This window comes from Bacillus rossius, chromosome 1, assembly GCF_032445375.1.
Source record: "Bacillus rossius redtenbacheri isolate Brsri chromosome 1, Brsri_v3, whole genome shotgun sequence".
Taxonomy (NCBI): domain Eukaryota; kingdom Metazoa; phylum Arthropoda; class Insecta; order Phasmatodea; family Bacillidae; genus Bacillus; species Bacillus rossius.
In genome coordinates, this window is record NC_086330.1 from 301,536,314 (window position 1) to 301,552,497 (window position 16,184).

Sequence of the window (16,184 nt, forward strand, 5' to 3'; positions counted from 1 at the left end):
CTCTATTCTAATTATTGAATATATTATGAGATAAAATTATTTATTTTAAAAAATAATTTACCCGTTTTTTGCAAAATGGTACAATTGTGTAATGGTGTAAGTAGGTATGTTTATTATTGTTACCCAATAATGTTTTGGGGCTTAATTAAATTAGGAGATATAATTATTTATTTTAAAACAAAATTTAATATTATCCTATATTATCCCTTAGGGTTTGAATTTCGCCAAGTGGTAAAACAAGGTTTAGTGGTATTCGTGTGTTTATTATTGGTACCCAATATATATTCTTATAATTGAAGTTTCGAAGATATAATTATATTATCTTTAAACATTATTTACCCAATTTTCACCCCCTTAGGGGTGGAATTCCTTAACTATTTATAGCCTAATTTTTAAGTTAGCCAGAGACCTATCGAATGAAAAATCCCTTTCGGCACAGAGCCTACAAGCCTAGGTAGATTTCAAAGTACCTATTTGTTCTGGAAATATTTTGGAAACTTCTATAAAATTATTTAACATTTTAAAAACCTAATATACATGACATATTTATGTTCTCCAATATTATCAAGCGATCGATTAGTTATTTTCTCATTTACCATGCAGCAAAAATATTGTGCATGTTTTGAACTCAATGCATCGATCATTGAATAGTTTAGAACGAAGTACATATTATAACAAATAAAGTAATTATTCAATTTTTTGACCGTCAAAATTATTTTTCATCCTTTACAGTAATAAAGTGGTCGTATAAAAATTTGTTTTGCACCAAGATTTAAGATAATAATAAGGTTTAAAATACTTCCGAATGGATTATATACTAAGAAAGTTTTTTTTTTTTTTTTTAAATTTCAACCCCTGGTTTTACTGTTTAGTCAAAAATATTTCAAGCCAAAGTTTTAGATAAAGTCTATCATTTATATAATAAATTATAACGGATGTGATAATATACTTTCAAACCTTGTTATTTACACCCATTGCAGTAATGGTTAGTTAGTTAAAATATATATTTTGACAAAAGTTTTAGATAATATTTAGAAAGTTAAACAAAAATATAAATGGATTCGATAGTGTACATGGTAGTGAAGTTTTGTTTATTTTATTATTAGAACTCCAGGTTCTTTTAACCCTTTGCAATAATTGTTTGTTTTATCAAAATGACTTCAGACAAAGGTTTTAGATGAATTTATAAGATACACAAATAATTTTTCGGATTTAAAGGTGTGGTTTTACTAAGGGAGTTAAGAATTTATTTTCGTATTTCCACCCCTTTTTATCCACTATTTTCAGTAGTTGGTTGTATCAGAAATTGTTTCAGACAAATGTTTAGGTTATATTTGTAGGATTTGAAAACAATTTGAACGATTTGACAGAGTGCCAACTAACAGAGTTAGGAATTTTTTTTATCATTCAACCAATGTTTTTCCACCTCTTGCAGTAGTGGCAGGTAGTATAAATAATTATTTCAGACGACAGTCGGAGATAATAATTCAGGGTTTTGCAATAAATTAGAACGAATTTGTAACTGTACATGGTACGGAAATTATGAATTTATTTTTAATTCTACTCCTGTTTTTTTCTTCAATATTCTGAAACAATGGCTCATATCAAAAAATGTTTCTGATAAAAGTTTTAGATAAAAATTAAATAATTTACAAACAATTCTAACGGATTTGATAGTGTGATTACTAAGCTAGTTATGAACTTATTTTTTGTATTTTAACTCCTCTTTATCCACTCTTCACAGCAATGATTGGTTGAAACAAAAATGTTTTAAGACAAAAGTTTCAGATAATACTTATAATATTTTCAAACAATTCTAAAGGATTTAATATTGCAATTATTAAGGGGTTTATTAATTATTTGTCCTTCAACACTAGTTATTTTCGACCCCTTGCAGTAATTGTTGGTCGTATAAAATCTTATTTGAGACGAAAGTTGTAGATAATAATTTATGGTTTTACAATAAATTATAATGGATTTAGTAGTTTCTACATGGTACGGAATTTAAGAATTTTTTTTATTCTACCACTTCTTTTTTAATCCCGTTTCTGCAATGGTTCGTTGTCTCGAAAATTGTTTTAGACAAATGTTTTATATATAAATTATACCATTTACAAATAATTTTAACGTATTCGATAGTATGCTTACTAAGGGAGATATGAATTTTATTTTATCCTCCAACCATTGTTTTTTCCACCCCTTGCAGTTATGGTTGGTCGTATGAAAAATGTATTTAGACAAATGTTTTTGGTATTACCCAATAAATAGTATTTCTTCGAAATATACCTAAAAGAATTTCATCAAAATAGGCCAAGTAGTTTTCTATGGAAGCTGGAACAAACAGTCAAACAAACAGACAAAAATTTCAAAAAATATATTTTTGAGATCTCAAAAACGTAAATAGTCACATTCCATTTTTTTTTTTTTTTGTAATTTCATCCGATGTACAGACATTTTACATCAAACAGTTTTATTATTACTATAGATTGTATAATATTCGCGAGAGTAATTTTCCAACGACCAAGTATTTACAATTCATTTGCTTACTGACAAAACCTCATTAAATTTAGATATGATCAATGTTTGTCAAGTGCCCGTGTGCACGACGGTTGAGACGCCAAAACGAAAGGACGTGGGTTCAATATTCCACTTTTCCATTCAGTTACACATAAATGTTATTAAAAGATTATCTTTTAAAAATAATCACCTTACATTTACGAAGAAAGCTGGTTACAAATTATCCAGGTATATTAATATATTTGCCATTATCTTAGTAAATATATTTGAACTAAGTTCGTTTACTCTGAAATGAATCCACAATAATAATATTGGCGTATTATAAAAAAATTAAAATAATAAAAATAATTATAAAGGCTCCTGAAAAACCGCTCTTATTTCTTCCACGCGTGTGTTAGCGCTAAAAACAGAATTCGGATGGCGAAGTACAGCGTAGTTTCGACGCAGATCCAGTTATTTAAAATAAAAAAGACCTTTTCGTTTATTTGAGGTTAAGTATTAGTTGAAAAGTACGAAATGTAATGTACTTTTAAAAAATGTATTAATAGACACAGTTATTACATTAAAACTAATCATCAGGCTTTTTAAAAAAATTCATTTTTATGTGAATTTACTCGATATTATAATAAAATTAAGTGCCATTAGTGATAAAGTTACACATGCATTGCACGCGCAAATTTATAAACCATGGTTTTTTTTATAAAAAAAAAAAGGGGGCTAACAGGCATAAACTTTTGTTAGTATTCGCGCATAAACACTGGTTAAAGAAACGAACACCGCAGGTGTATTAACACACCAGCCGAAGTACCTGTGCTTCGCTATGGCAGGCTGCAGGCAGAACACACTCGCACTGCTTATTATGCATGCCCCTCTTTTTAGGTGCGCCACTGTCATTGCAAAACCAGTTGCCATGGGAACGAAGAAAGCGTCACAACAATGAGGTGGCGAAAAATTATTGAGAATAATTAAATTCTGTTTCAGGGGTGGTTTTATCGAAATCTCACCTGGAGTGACCTTCCTCGTGTTTCGAAGGTCAAGTGTGCAAAATTTCATCGGGATCGGAGCAAAACAAACGGAAATAAAAAGAACTTTATAGAAATATTATTTCGATTTTTTTTAAATTTATAATCTTTTAATCTTTATGGTAAATTAGACCACCGCCCGCGTGGCATCTAGCGTACGGGCCACTCAAAACTGACCCGCTTCTAATACGAATGAACTTGAAATGGGAGAGCGCACCTTAAACTGGTTGCACTTGGTTGTGACAAAATGTGGTTTTACTGTTGTATCTCCGGCTCCCGTCATCGGAGCAAGATAAAATAAACACCAATTTTCAAGTCTAATAACAAGCTTCAAAACACAAGATATTTCCTCAAGATCGGCACAGTAATATTTCCTTGATTCTCGCACAGACAGACAGACAGTGTAGACCAGCGCGAGCCCCGGAGCGGGCGCTGGAATTAGACCAGAAACGCTGGCAAGTGACGCAGCGCTGAGCGGCGCACACAAACAGCCGATAGCCGCCCGTCGGTGTTTTGACAGACCCCGCCGCGGCTGGCAGAGATCATATTTACGCCGGCCTGGCAGTTGGACGTGAGCGGGCCGCGGGAGAAGACGGAAATAAAACTAACGGGAGTATTTTCACGGCATGACGCCCGGACAGTGAACAGTGGTCAGAGCCACGATTAGTTCATGGTTCACTGTGCAGCAAAGTAGACTTGAAGCACATAATACTTCTTCACGTTGATTATTGGACTATGCACAGTACTCATGACTCGCCATTTATAACTAGAGAAAGAAAAATTGCGATTTCAATGACCTGCAGATTGGATTCCATGATCCTCTGTGCACTCTGACAAATCGCACCTTCTCACTGGCTACTGACTCGTGACACCTGGTAACTGGGATGCTCGTGGTTTGATACTTCTTCTGGTGAAGTATTTTCAGCCTCCCAGAGTCATTCAGGTGAACTAGGGCCCAATCACTGAAGAAGCAAAAAGGCAAACGTATTTGGATTCTAGCCGATCGCGAAATGAATCCGCGAAATTTTAAGGTATCTATTTATAAACTATGAGAAGAAGTTGTTACCCAATTTCATGTAATACGCCAAAGGAAGCGACCTTTTTATAAACCAATGAGCATGTTGCGTGTGCTCCCCACACGCACATCAAGATATGCCGCGCGGCGGTGCAACCAGCAGAAGGCAGGGGTGTTCGCGCGCTGCGCGCATCACGTTCGGAGCCGCTCGGGAGCCCTCGGGGAAGCTCGTTTTGGCGGGCTGCCAACCAGACATCGCCGCAGGCGCCGGTTCCGGTTGCCCCGACCGAGAACAATCTGCCATGTTTGATACTAGCAGTTCGCAGAGTATAAAAGGGGGCCCATTTTGCGAAGCTACCACTTGGTAAAGTACTGTTTCGTCGTAGACACTTATAGACTAAGTGGGTAGAAAACTTAGAGTGAGAAGGGGGGCAGTGGTGACAGAGGCAAGGCTTGGAGACGGCGGTGTGAGCTTGTGAGTCCCGATGAAAGACTTGACAACTGACTGGACATACAACACTTAGGTGCGAAACCCGGCAGTGACACGTGAAGAATAACGCCAGTGCCCACACCGACGAGCATTTCTCCCGCTATGATAGTTTGGGGAGATAGCCAATGGTAACCCCTGCATCGACGAATAAGAACTTGCCCGCAGAAATACGTGTCGACAAGAGTAATCGAAGTCGACGAGCTGTTATATTAATTATTAGAGGTCTGCGTACCCTCGTAAAAACATGCTTTATGTATTAGTCATCTTGTGTATAAATAGTAGTATTTTAGTTAATTGATAGTAATGATTATGCGCATTCACAGAGGTCAATAATATTCCATAAGTCGAGGGGTTTTGTTAGTTATTTTCATTTGCACTCTGGGAATTTATGTACGTTAATTGTTTGTAACTTAGCTTTTCTTTTGACGGTGCACCCAGCGCCAAGCGGCGTGCCAAGTATGAGAGCACGGGCAATTGTGAAGTGGATTTGTTAAGCTGCATTCACGTGTATCATATTGCAATAATTCTTAAACGTTTCTGTTCGCAGACTTTTGAATCAGAGCCATGCCGCAAATATCAACTGTTTACGTTTTTGTCATTAATGAAGTTGTAATGAATAATTTCCTGTATAATCAATAATAAATGTGTTGTTACCATACAGTTGTAATAGCTTTAGATGACATTTCGCCACACTCTGTTCCATTCCTACTCCTTGTTCCCCTCGAGTGTTTAACACGAGAGGCTACAAGCACTCAAGAAAGGCTTGATTGTGTACAGGCAAGTTGAGTCTAGCCTGGGGTGAAAAGAATGTGCGAAATAATCAAGGTTGTATGAAGTTATCACACACGCTGTTGTTTTTAAACACGGAAGAAGGCAAAAAAAAAGTGTCTCGAATATCAGCCCGTTGGAAAGAAAAAAAAACATTTTCATTTGTAAATCCTCCCGAGACTACCCAATTCAACTTTTTTTTTTCTGAAGAGAGTTTCGAGGGTGCAATTTGACGGCGTGGCGCGGGTAGTTGGTGAGTGAAACCGGAAGGAGGGGAGGACAAGGGAAAGGATTCCCCCCCTCCCTTCCGCCTTGGGGCAAGAGTACCAACTTAGGAAGATAACAACCCCTTGCGTCCGCTTTCCTTAAGCTGTTCTCTGATGACTGCACGCACACATACACACACTTCCCTCGACTTCAAGCCTCTCAAAGGTGGGCAAGGGCCCGACCAACTCCCATGGGAGTCCTCTCTCTCTCCATTATTCAATTGTTTCCTATCTCGGCCAGGAAGGGAGGGATTATAAACGAGTGCTAATTAGGGACTGTGTCAATAATTAAAACGCGCAAGCACTCTCGTTTACCGTTTCGAAGGCCCCTCCCCCTCCCCCTCCCCCACCCCTATAGACATCCACTCAACCCACCCTGAGCACGGGAATACGGGCAGTGATATTCACTGCATTTACCACAAATTATAATAAGAACACAACACAGAAGCAAAGTTCTCAAACCGTCCAGTCTGGCATCGATTCAAGGTAGCAGAAGCGTAATAATACTTAATGCAATATCTTTGTGCATAAGAGGAGCAATTTTAGTAACACTCTTTTGAAGAGCTATGTTGATATGGCGTAGAAAAGCAAGGCGTGGACCATGAAGGTATTAGTTGGTCTCTGGAGTGGTTGTTCATTCTACAGTTAAGTCATTCATGTTAGAATTTAATTAGCAAGACAAACCGTGGCTGTAGAAAGTTTAATGCTAAAAGTTGAAAATAACTCTTTTGAAACAATCGAAAAAATGTAATATTGTCAAACAAAAGTTTTAACAACACATCAGCACAAAAAATACGTTTTAAATTAATTACAACAACAAAAAAGGTATTGCTATCCTGATTATTTTATCTTTAATTACTACCATGGAAAAGTATGCACACAACCACTACTACCTCACTCTTGCCTTCATGGATTGGACATGAAATCATACCAGCGTAGCAAGAATGTATGTAAATCCATAAGAATCCCGCATGGAAAGATTAAGACAAGGAAACAAACCTAGAAGAGAAAGGACTACACAACAAACTAAACAATGGTTTATAAGTTAAATACATAATAACTAAAGTGAAAGGTTGGTAATGTAGGGTTAGGTCAGCTACCTAGGGGAACCGCCTAGTCAGGGGTGTGTCTGTGTTAGAGAGACGTAATGATAATGTGACGCTCGCTGGTGTTCCTACTGGACCTAAGTTCAAAAATTCTTTCACTGTTATAAAGCTACAATTTTTTCAAATTTTCACAAGATATGTTTTATTTTAAAACAAAAAAAATCCGTAAGATATATAAATATCTGTAATTAAAACCGGATAAAAATGACCCAAATTACTGTATAGTATTCAACAAGGTTTTACGCTGTAGTAACTTACATGGCAACGACCGCCGTGTTTCCCATACCCGTGCGTGAAATACAGTTCTTTATCCATACTGTCCAATGACAACACGCCAAGAGGACATATGGAAGATCTATTGGGCAGGTATCCAGATTTTATTAATAAAAATAAAATTTTGAAATTAAGCTGATGAAATTCGGAGAGTGGTTTGTGTTTCGCTGCTGGTCCTTGATTGTTTAGCTGAAGAGCCGGGGGAGTGCTGCCGGGATGCTGATGCCGGAATCACAACAGCGCAATGAGAAAATGGCAATACGATAGCAAAATATCGTGTTATTGTGAACATTCGATTTTTACCCGCACGGCACCCAAAATACAAGACAGTACCTAAATTGTTTCTTGCTGTTACATACGCGCTCAACATACGACTGTACTATTTGTTTGATAAAACAAATTTAAGATACCAATAACACCAACTCGTTTATTATTATTTATTCTTGTTCTATTTCATCACTAAGAACATATTAATTTGGTCAATTAAAACCCAAAAAGAAAATTATATTTATTGTGTAAAATTACTTTTCCAAACAACGACAGTCGTTAATATTCCCAGGTTTTTTTTTTAATAGATATGTTTGAGATAAATTTGTTTAATTCACATTTAACATTCAATTGTAAAACTCACTGTGCGTAAACCATTTAAGATGTTTCCCACATAAATTTAGTAAACAAAACCTTAAAAACTCAAGAAAAATATGCCCCAGTTTAATCGCCTTTTCAAAATAAAATTCTTTCTGACACGCATTTTTTTTGTAACACCGCGTCAGCGACGCGATACAAATATAAAACGGAGTTATCGATGGGTCGGACACGACAACAATTTTGATGACAGATTTTTTTTAGAGTGATTGTAAAAGAAAACGTGCTGGATTACAAAATGTCCGTCCCCGGGAACGAAGCCGGGCACCGCAGCTAGTCCACCGACCCGCCAGCAGAACACACTGCCTGATCCGACACGGCTCGGATGTACAGCGCTCGGCAGGATCCTTCCGCGAACAACGTGGCCTGCAGGAAGTCGGGTAGCCCGCACGACTGCGCCCGTCAATCCGTTACAAGCTCAGCAAGCTTTAACGATCGAACACATGAAACTACAACCTGCTGGACGTTTGAGTGGCATGGCCCGTCATTTTAGATTGCTTAGAAGGCGGTGAATTTTGTTTTTTTATTTTTAAATCTAGATATTTACATAATAACTTTGTAAAAGTGTGTTTTAGATATTTTTTAACATTTTAGTTTGGCGTTTGAAAAATAAATCTATCTTGACACTAAGATATATTTTAAGACTTAGCATAGCGTATGTAACCATTAATATTAGATGAGTTTTAAAGCATAGAAATTAGAACACATTTTCAAATATAAAAAGTGATATTTTAATATACATATATTTTATGAATGGTTTTATAAATGGAATAAGTGTTATTTCAAGGTTTTGAGAAACTTAAAGGCCAATTTGTATTTCAACCCAGACATAAATTGAGAAAGAAATCATGTCGTACATTATTTTTAACTAACTCATGTACCCGTAATTCGCTACGGAAGACTACACGTATAATACTGACGCACTGCTCATTATGCATGAAGAGGCTAATTGTTCATAGAGCTGTTACAGTGACTATGTCCCTATGTTATTTAGCTACACTCTGGTCAGTTAGTGAGTAATTGTCCACCTCTGACCACGGCCCCTCCTCGCGTGTCCCCCCCCCCCCCCCCCCCCGCACTTGTAGTATACAGTAACTTCACTAATAAGAAAACTTTTGTGGGTGAAAAGTATAAAAATTTCTTGGATTTTTTAAAAACAACTATTGAAAAATGTTGTTTGCAATATTGGGACAAAAAAAATAGTTTTAATTTTTTTTTCTCCCTGTTTGTCTTTTAGTCTGTTTATGCTTCACTAAAATAACAATTGAATACTAGACTACTTAAAATTTTATAAAATTCACCCCTAAGGATGGTGAGAAGATGGTAAAAATGTATTTTAATTATTTATAATATCTCAGAAGCTAATCAAGAAAAGATATTGGTTACCAGTAATAAACATACCAAAATTATCAACTTTTTTGTACCATTTTTAGAGATTTCACCCCTAAGAGGTGTAAAGAGGGTAGGTTCGGTTTTAAGAAGAAATATGCATACGTCCCAATCTACAAGAACTAGATTTAAGAAACTAAGATCGTACAACATGCATACAGAGGTATGTACTGTATTTTTTTATTTGTCGAAATTTGAGTGTTAAAGGGGTAAAAATGGGGTACGTTAAGTTTTTATTTTAAAAAATAGTATCTCAGAAACTAATAAAGCAGAGCTTCAAACATTAGGTTAGAATTATATATATGTATATTGCAAATTTCCATCTCTAAGAGGTATAAAAGGATAAGTTTCGGTTTTAAGAAGAAAAATGCAGACTTCTGAATTCACAAGAAGTAGAAGTAAGAAAATAAGAAGCAACAACGTGTATGTAGAGTTACGTATTGTAGTGTTTTCACTTATATAAATTCGTTATTTAAAGGGGTAAAAAGAGGTTTAAAATTGATTTACTAAAAAAAATATTATGTCTGAAACTAATAAAGTAAGACGTAAAAATTTGGTGAAAATTATAAAAAATAAACAACACAATGTTTTACCACTGTGCGAGAAACCAGCTCTAAGGAGTGTAATATGGTGTAAGTTTGGTTATAAAAACAATGCACTCTTCCGAATTCCCTTAATTAAGCGGTAAGAAACTAAGAACTAACAACATATATGAGTTACCTTGCATGTTTATATATTTTCTCGAGATTTGACTTAAAAAAGGGGGGGGAAGGAATGAGTAAGGTTTTTAGTAAAAAAAAAATCATATCTCAGAAAAAATCCAATGAGAAGTAAGAAATTGAGCAAGAATAACTTAAAAAATTAATCACAAAGGGTGCTTTTTTCATTTTTCTGTATTCGGCTCCAAAAGGGATGAAAATGCGGTCCGTTTTCTTTTATTATACAATTAATATTTTAGAGACTAATTAAGTGGAATGTAAGTTATTCGGTATGATTTAAGAACGTACAAATTATACCATCTGTGTTTTACTACTTACTGAAATTATACTTCTAAAAATGTGGAAAGTTTGTTAATATCGCTTAAAACACTTACAAATAATATCTACTGATGCATTTAAACTTAAATTAAGATATTAGCAATGATAAATAAACATAACTTTAACTACCTTATTTTATTCGACGCTTTCCGATATATAACATCTTAAGTTGTAATAGGGGTGAAAACGTTAAACAGATTTTTAAAATGGTATTCACCAAATCTGCATTGGAAAAATAAATTTAAATTATATATAAATGTGGGTTTATTATAAATATTTTGAAAATCACCAATAAGTTTGGATTTATTACGTAAACGGATTTGCCACATTTACTAAATATGTTGTTCTGAATTTTCACACAGGCATCCTTGCGGGAAAAGAGGAGAGGCGTGAAAAATTTTGGAATATTGTTTAAAAAATATTAAGCATAACTACTAATCAACTAACAGGTAAGATAAAATATTTTATACCTGTATTCTACACTAAAAATAAAAAAGCTATTGATTAAAAAATGTAAAAAATAGCGTAGGCAACTGTAATAAAAATAAATTATTTAATTATATATTCTTAGGATAGAAAAAAAGGTGAAATGTAAGCGACGGCATAATCTTAATAAAAACTAAATTAATTAAAATTTAATTAAAACAAAATGAAATATTTTTTTTTAAATTTGCTACCTCATGAAATCAAAAGAATGTGTGATGTTAAAAGGTAAAATATATCCTAGAGTACACTTAACGGGAGTTGTGAAATCAAACACTTAATATACTTAAATAAACGTTACACGTTACCCCTTTAGAAAATATCATTCATAAAAGACGGGATTGTTATGAATTAAATCTTACATACAACATATATGTTATTGTAATATATTTAGTAAAAATATTTGTAATATTTGATACTTTTATATCAATTGGAAAAATATCAACAATACGCCTTGAAAATGCGCGAGTGAAGTCACGGGTAATTAGCTAGTCATTTATGATTCAATAAATATTAGGGGTTTTTTCTAAACTCTGAATACTCAGGTTTCTATGATTTTGTGAAAACGAAATTAAAATGTTTACTACATGAGTTGCACACAAATTGTTTATTTTAAACTCTAACATCGGAAATAAATAGTCATAGTTTATGCCAATATAAAATTGTTTTAAGAGTTTTTTTATGACAATAAAATAAATACATATTAAGTTTATACCACCATTTATAAACGATTTAACATAGTTAAATGATGTACAAATTTAAAATCATGAGAAAATCAAGACAATTGTAGCAAAATAATTTATAATACTACACCAGTTAGCCTCAATTTTAAAAACTGAAAACAAACTAAAATACTAACATAAATTAATCAAATTCCAGTTACTTACTTTCTTTGTACTGCAAGACGTTGGGGTGTTTTTCGTAGATGACAAGACAGCGATGGCAGTTATCCATTCTGAAACAAAAACCAAAAAGAACAACTTAAGAACTTGTTTCCAGCATCACACAATTTATACCAATATTATAAAGAAAGTGTGTGTGCATGTTTTTTTTTTATTTGTGCGAAGTCAACTCGAAAACTACTGGAATAATTAAAAATAATAATTTCACTGTTATAAAGATGCATTTATATGGACATGGAAAGACGTATAACATAAAAAAATATATATATTTTCTAACTCGTAGCAATTTTGTAACTAAATCCGCAGAAAGACAAAATTAACTGCATTCCTGACTTACGTTGTTGAACCGTAACAGACATACATAACAACCATGTGCCGTCAGCAGGGGTGCACGCATGTATTCCAAACATACCTTTTATATATATATATATATATATATATATATATATATATATATAACATTTATATATAATACATATCTCACAAGTGAACACCTTTATTGGATCTTAAAACAGTATTTCTGTAATTTTATATTGTACCGACATGACATTGGTTAAATAACTTTGTATTTGACGCCATATATGAAAATAATTAGTTGTAACTCGACATTAATTAATATAAGATAGCCTATCATTTTATTTAATTATTTCTTAAAATTAACATGCTTCGTTAAAAAAAATTTCATTCACACGCGTGAAGCCGAGTAACACAACTAGTCAAACATATATTTTCAATAAATATATTAATGTCTTCTTCCGCATAAAAAAATCTCTTTACCGAATTTTTTTTTTAATATTGGCATCTTGGATTAAAACATACGATATTTGTCCATCAAATCGACACATGAATAAACGCGTAGGGAAAAAAAACGGCGCCCATTACAAGGCTGTGATGTAAGTAGAGACCCAGAAATGTTTCGAGTACATTTAACGACAAGTTAGACTTCCAAACAAATGCGTGTGTTTTTGCGAAGTCTTCCAATGAGCCACAGCTGTTTCGAAACAAACTTCCCCAGAACCAGCGGCAGCCAACCGGCGCGGCGGTCCACGGGTCCATCGTTCCGCGCGGCCTGCGTGGAAAGTCTTTTAACAAATGCTATCAAGAATACTGTCGAGTGTTAGCCGTCTGTATCCGCACAAATGTACAAGGTGTCAGAAAACACTCTTAGGAAGCCATAATATTTGCAAAAAAAAATATTGAAACAGTTTATTTATATTTTTTTTATCAGTTTATTGTTCAGTGGTTATTATTCTTACATTTTAAGATTTCATTTGATTGTAAATACTATATACTGTTTTTAGTATAATGATTTTTTTTTCTTTAGTACATGTTACAATGCTGTATTTCTAAGGTATTGTAAAGAATAAAATTACAGTGCAAAAATGGTTGTAAGATATTTAAAATAATTCACATGCGTCAGATCCTCAGAGTAGTTTCAAAATTAATATCTGGCCTCGGAAAGAGTGAAGCTGACCATCACTGATCCAAACCAACAACAAACAAACATGAACTGAAGGGTCCAACAACTTTCAGGTCAGTCTGTCTTGAATAGCAGCCAATGAACAAATTACTAAAGCTCGAGCGAACACACGCCCATCACGTTTAGCCTGCGGGCCATTCAAGCCGTACAACTTTACAGTCTCTAAATGTAAGAGTAGAATTTTATTTGCAAGGATTTGTAAAAATGACCGTATTTAAAAAAAAACTTCCATCAGTGTGTTCAGCAATGTAATTAATTCCCTGATTGTTAGCTGACTTCTAAAGAACTTTTATAATTTTTCATTGATAGAAACATGCGATGTTTTCATAGAAAATCAACAATATAAAGTCTTGCGCTACTTCCTGGCATTGCCATAATCACAACATACTAACGGATTCTTCAATGTCGTGTCAAAACTGTGAGCACAGTACCAACAGTTCTGGAGCCATGCACAAGTGATGTTTCTTACGTCACAGTCAAAGCCACCATCGCAGATGGAATTACGCCTCACTTCCAATAAAATATGACTCTGCTTACAAATACTTGGTGCACCAGAATTGAAACAGAATTATTATAAATTTTTTGATATTCCTTTATAGTTTTATACTGTTTGTCATGGAAAAAAATCAAAAATGCCAAATAGAAAAAGAAAATTGAAATTAATAACCTACAGAGAACAAACCTAAATCAGCTGCTGTCGAACAAATAGGCCCAACGATGAAACTAAACAAGTATTATGGGCAACCCAACGACGACAGCACAGACGAACACATTCAAACTTTAAATATCAGACAGCACAACAATTTCCGTGGAAGAAATTTAGTAAAAAAAAATTATCAGCACAGACGAACACAATGTTGGGTCGTTGTTAGCCTTCTGTGGTCATCTGTCTCATTGTAATAATGTATCGTAATGCTAGCTAGACACCTGAGCTCGTGGGGAAACAATAAAGCTCTACAACCATTCTGCGGTTCGAAAGAGAGATGTAAGTAAAAAGAAAAGGTCGCTTCGGAACCAGAACGTGCGGGATCGTTTTGTCCATTTCCAGGAGGCCGCCATATTGGCCTTCCGTTCGGTGACGGCGCACGGGTATCCCAAGGGGAAAGCCCCGGGGAGAGGAGGGGAGGGAGTAACCGTCGGCGAAGCAGGAGGAAAAGGGGAAGGGGAAAATAGTCCCGAAGCAGTCTCGTTACGGGGCAAAGGGCAGCGGGAAGCCATTAACAGCTACGAGCAGCGAATCAAATTTTCAAGACACCCCCTTCCTCCCCTCCATTCCCTTTTCGAGACGAGAGAATTGGTCGAGATGGCGCGAAGGGAGTATGGAGGGGGTAACTTCGTATCCACCCCCGTTTCCGTACCGGACCTTCCAACGGCCTGAATATTTCAACGCAGCCAAACATCGTGCGGAGGAAAAGGGAAAGAAGGGGTAGCTCCTCCTTAACGACATGTATAGGGTGATTCACAAGTTGATGCCGCCACTCACGATGGTAATTCCATGCATCATTTCAAGCCAAATATCGTGACATAATTGTGATGTACTACTCCGAATATTTACAGAGTAATTCGAAACATAAGATAGATGACGAATATAATAATGTCCCATTCATAGGTAAATGCAAAGATGTATTATCATATTGTTTTAAATTCTTGATCTGTATGTGGGAAAATATAGTTGCTGATTCCAGACAACTAGAAGACCTGAGCTTCTCCTTAGTAGAATCCTGATTGGCCATACCATCATCCAATCATGGACACCCGCAGAAAACCAATCACAACCGAGCTGTGATAGTAGATACATATTTATATACACACACATACATATATTGCCAGGAGACACGGGCCTTCAGTTATTTATACCCCTTGAGGATGGCTGCAATGCGGAAAGCCGAAACGTCGGACGTGGTCTTAGCGCAAAAAGTGCCAAGATGTAGTTTAACATGCCTAGTTGTTGGATAAATCGCGAAATTGTATTGACTTAAATTACCGAATAATAATTCAATTGTGAACCCATATTTCAAACAGGAGGTGTGCACACACGTTCGCAAAGCCTGCTATGGACTAGTTTATGTTTGTTTTTTTTCCGACTGCATAACCTCCACAACGACTTGGTTGCAGTGACTTCAATACTTCTTCCGCAAACAGGAACGCCATGTTACTGGTCGAGTGCAGTTCGGATGCGGGAGTCGTAGCCGCCGCGAACGAAGTGAAATTTTCCTGCGCAGTTCGGCGAAGGCCCGCGAGGCAGCGCTGTCGTCCGCCGAACAGCAGGGGCGGCATGGAGCACACGAATGGAGGCCGAACTGATAACAACAATTATGGCAGCAGGAACCAGAAGGCATTAACTAAACCCTCCCACAATGATTATATAAGACTCAAAAACCCTTCCGGCTTGGTGTGCAGGCGCTTGTAGATTTCCAGATCACATTGCTGCATGTTGAAACAAGATAGGCTAAAGTACATTTTAACTAAATGACAATCCTTGCAGTAAGGGTTGGTCGAATGGAAAAATGGTTTCAACCAACGTTTTAGAATATGCCCTTCGAACGGATTTAATACCGTGCCTTCTAAGAAATCTATTATTTGTTTAGTACTCAAGCCAGCATATTTACCCAACCTTTTAGCTATTGGTTGGTGCTATCAAAAAGCCTCTGCAAACAAATGTTTTTGTACTATTCATATGAAGTATAATAACTTCAAACATACGCGAAATTTTCCATATGTGGAACTTATAGATATTTTTCGAAAAAACCTCCCCATTTCTACCACCATTAGCCTGATTATGCCCATTAAC

General features: G+C 35.4%; 1 protein-coding gene across 1 annotated transcript in view; it reads right to left on the minus strand.

Annotated features, from left to right (window-relative positions):
* The window catches only part of LOC134527831 (uncharacterized), a 974,295-nt gene that overhangs the window by 235,013 nt on the left and 723,098 nt on the right, over positions 1-16,184 (minus strand). The window contains exon 4 of the mRNA XM_063360779.1: positions 11,899-11,966. Coding sequence (XP_063216849.1) covers positions 11,899-11,966 — 68 coding nt within the window. The remainder of the gene's footprint in view (positions 1-11,898; positions 11,967-16,184) is intronic.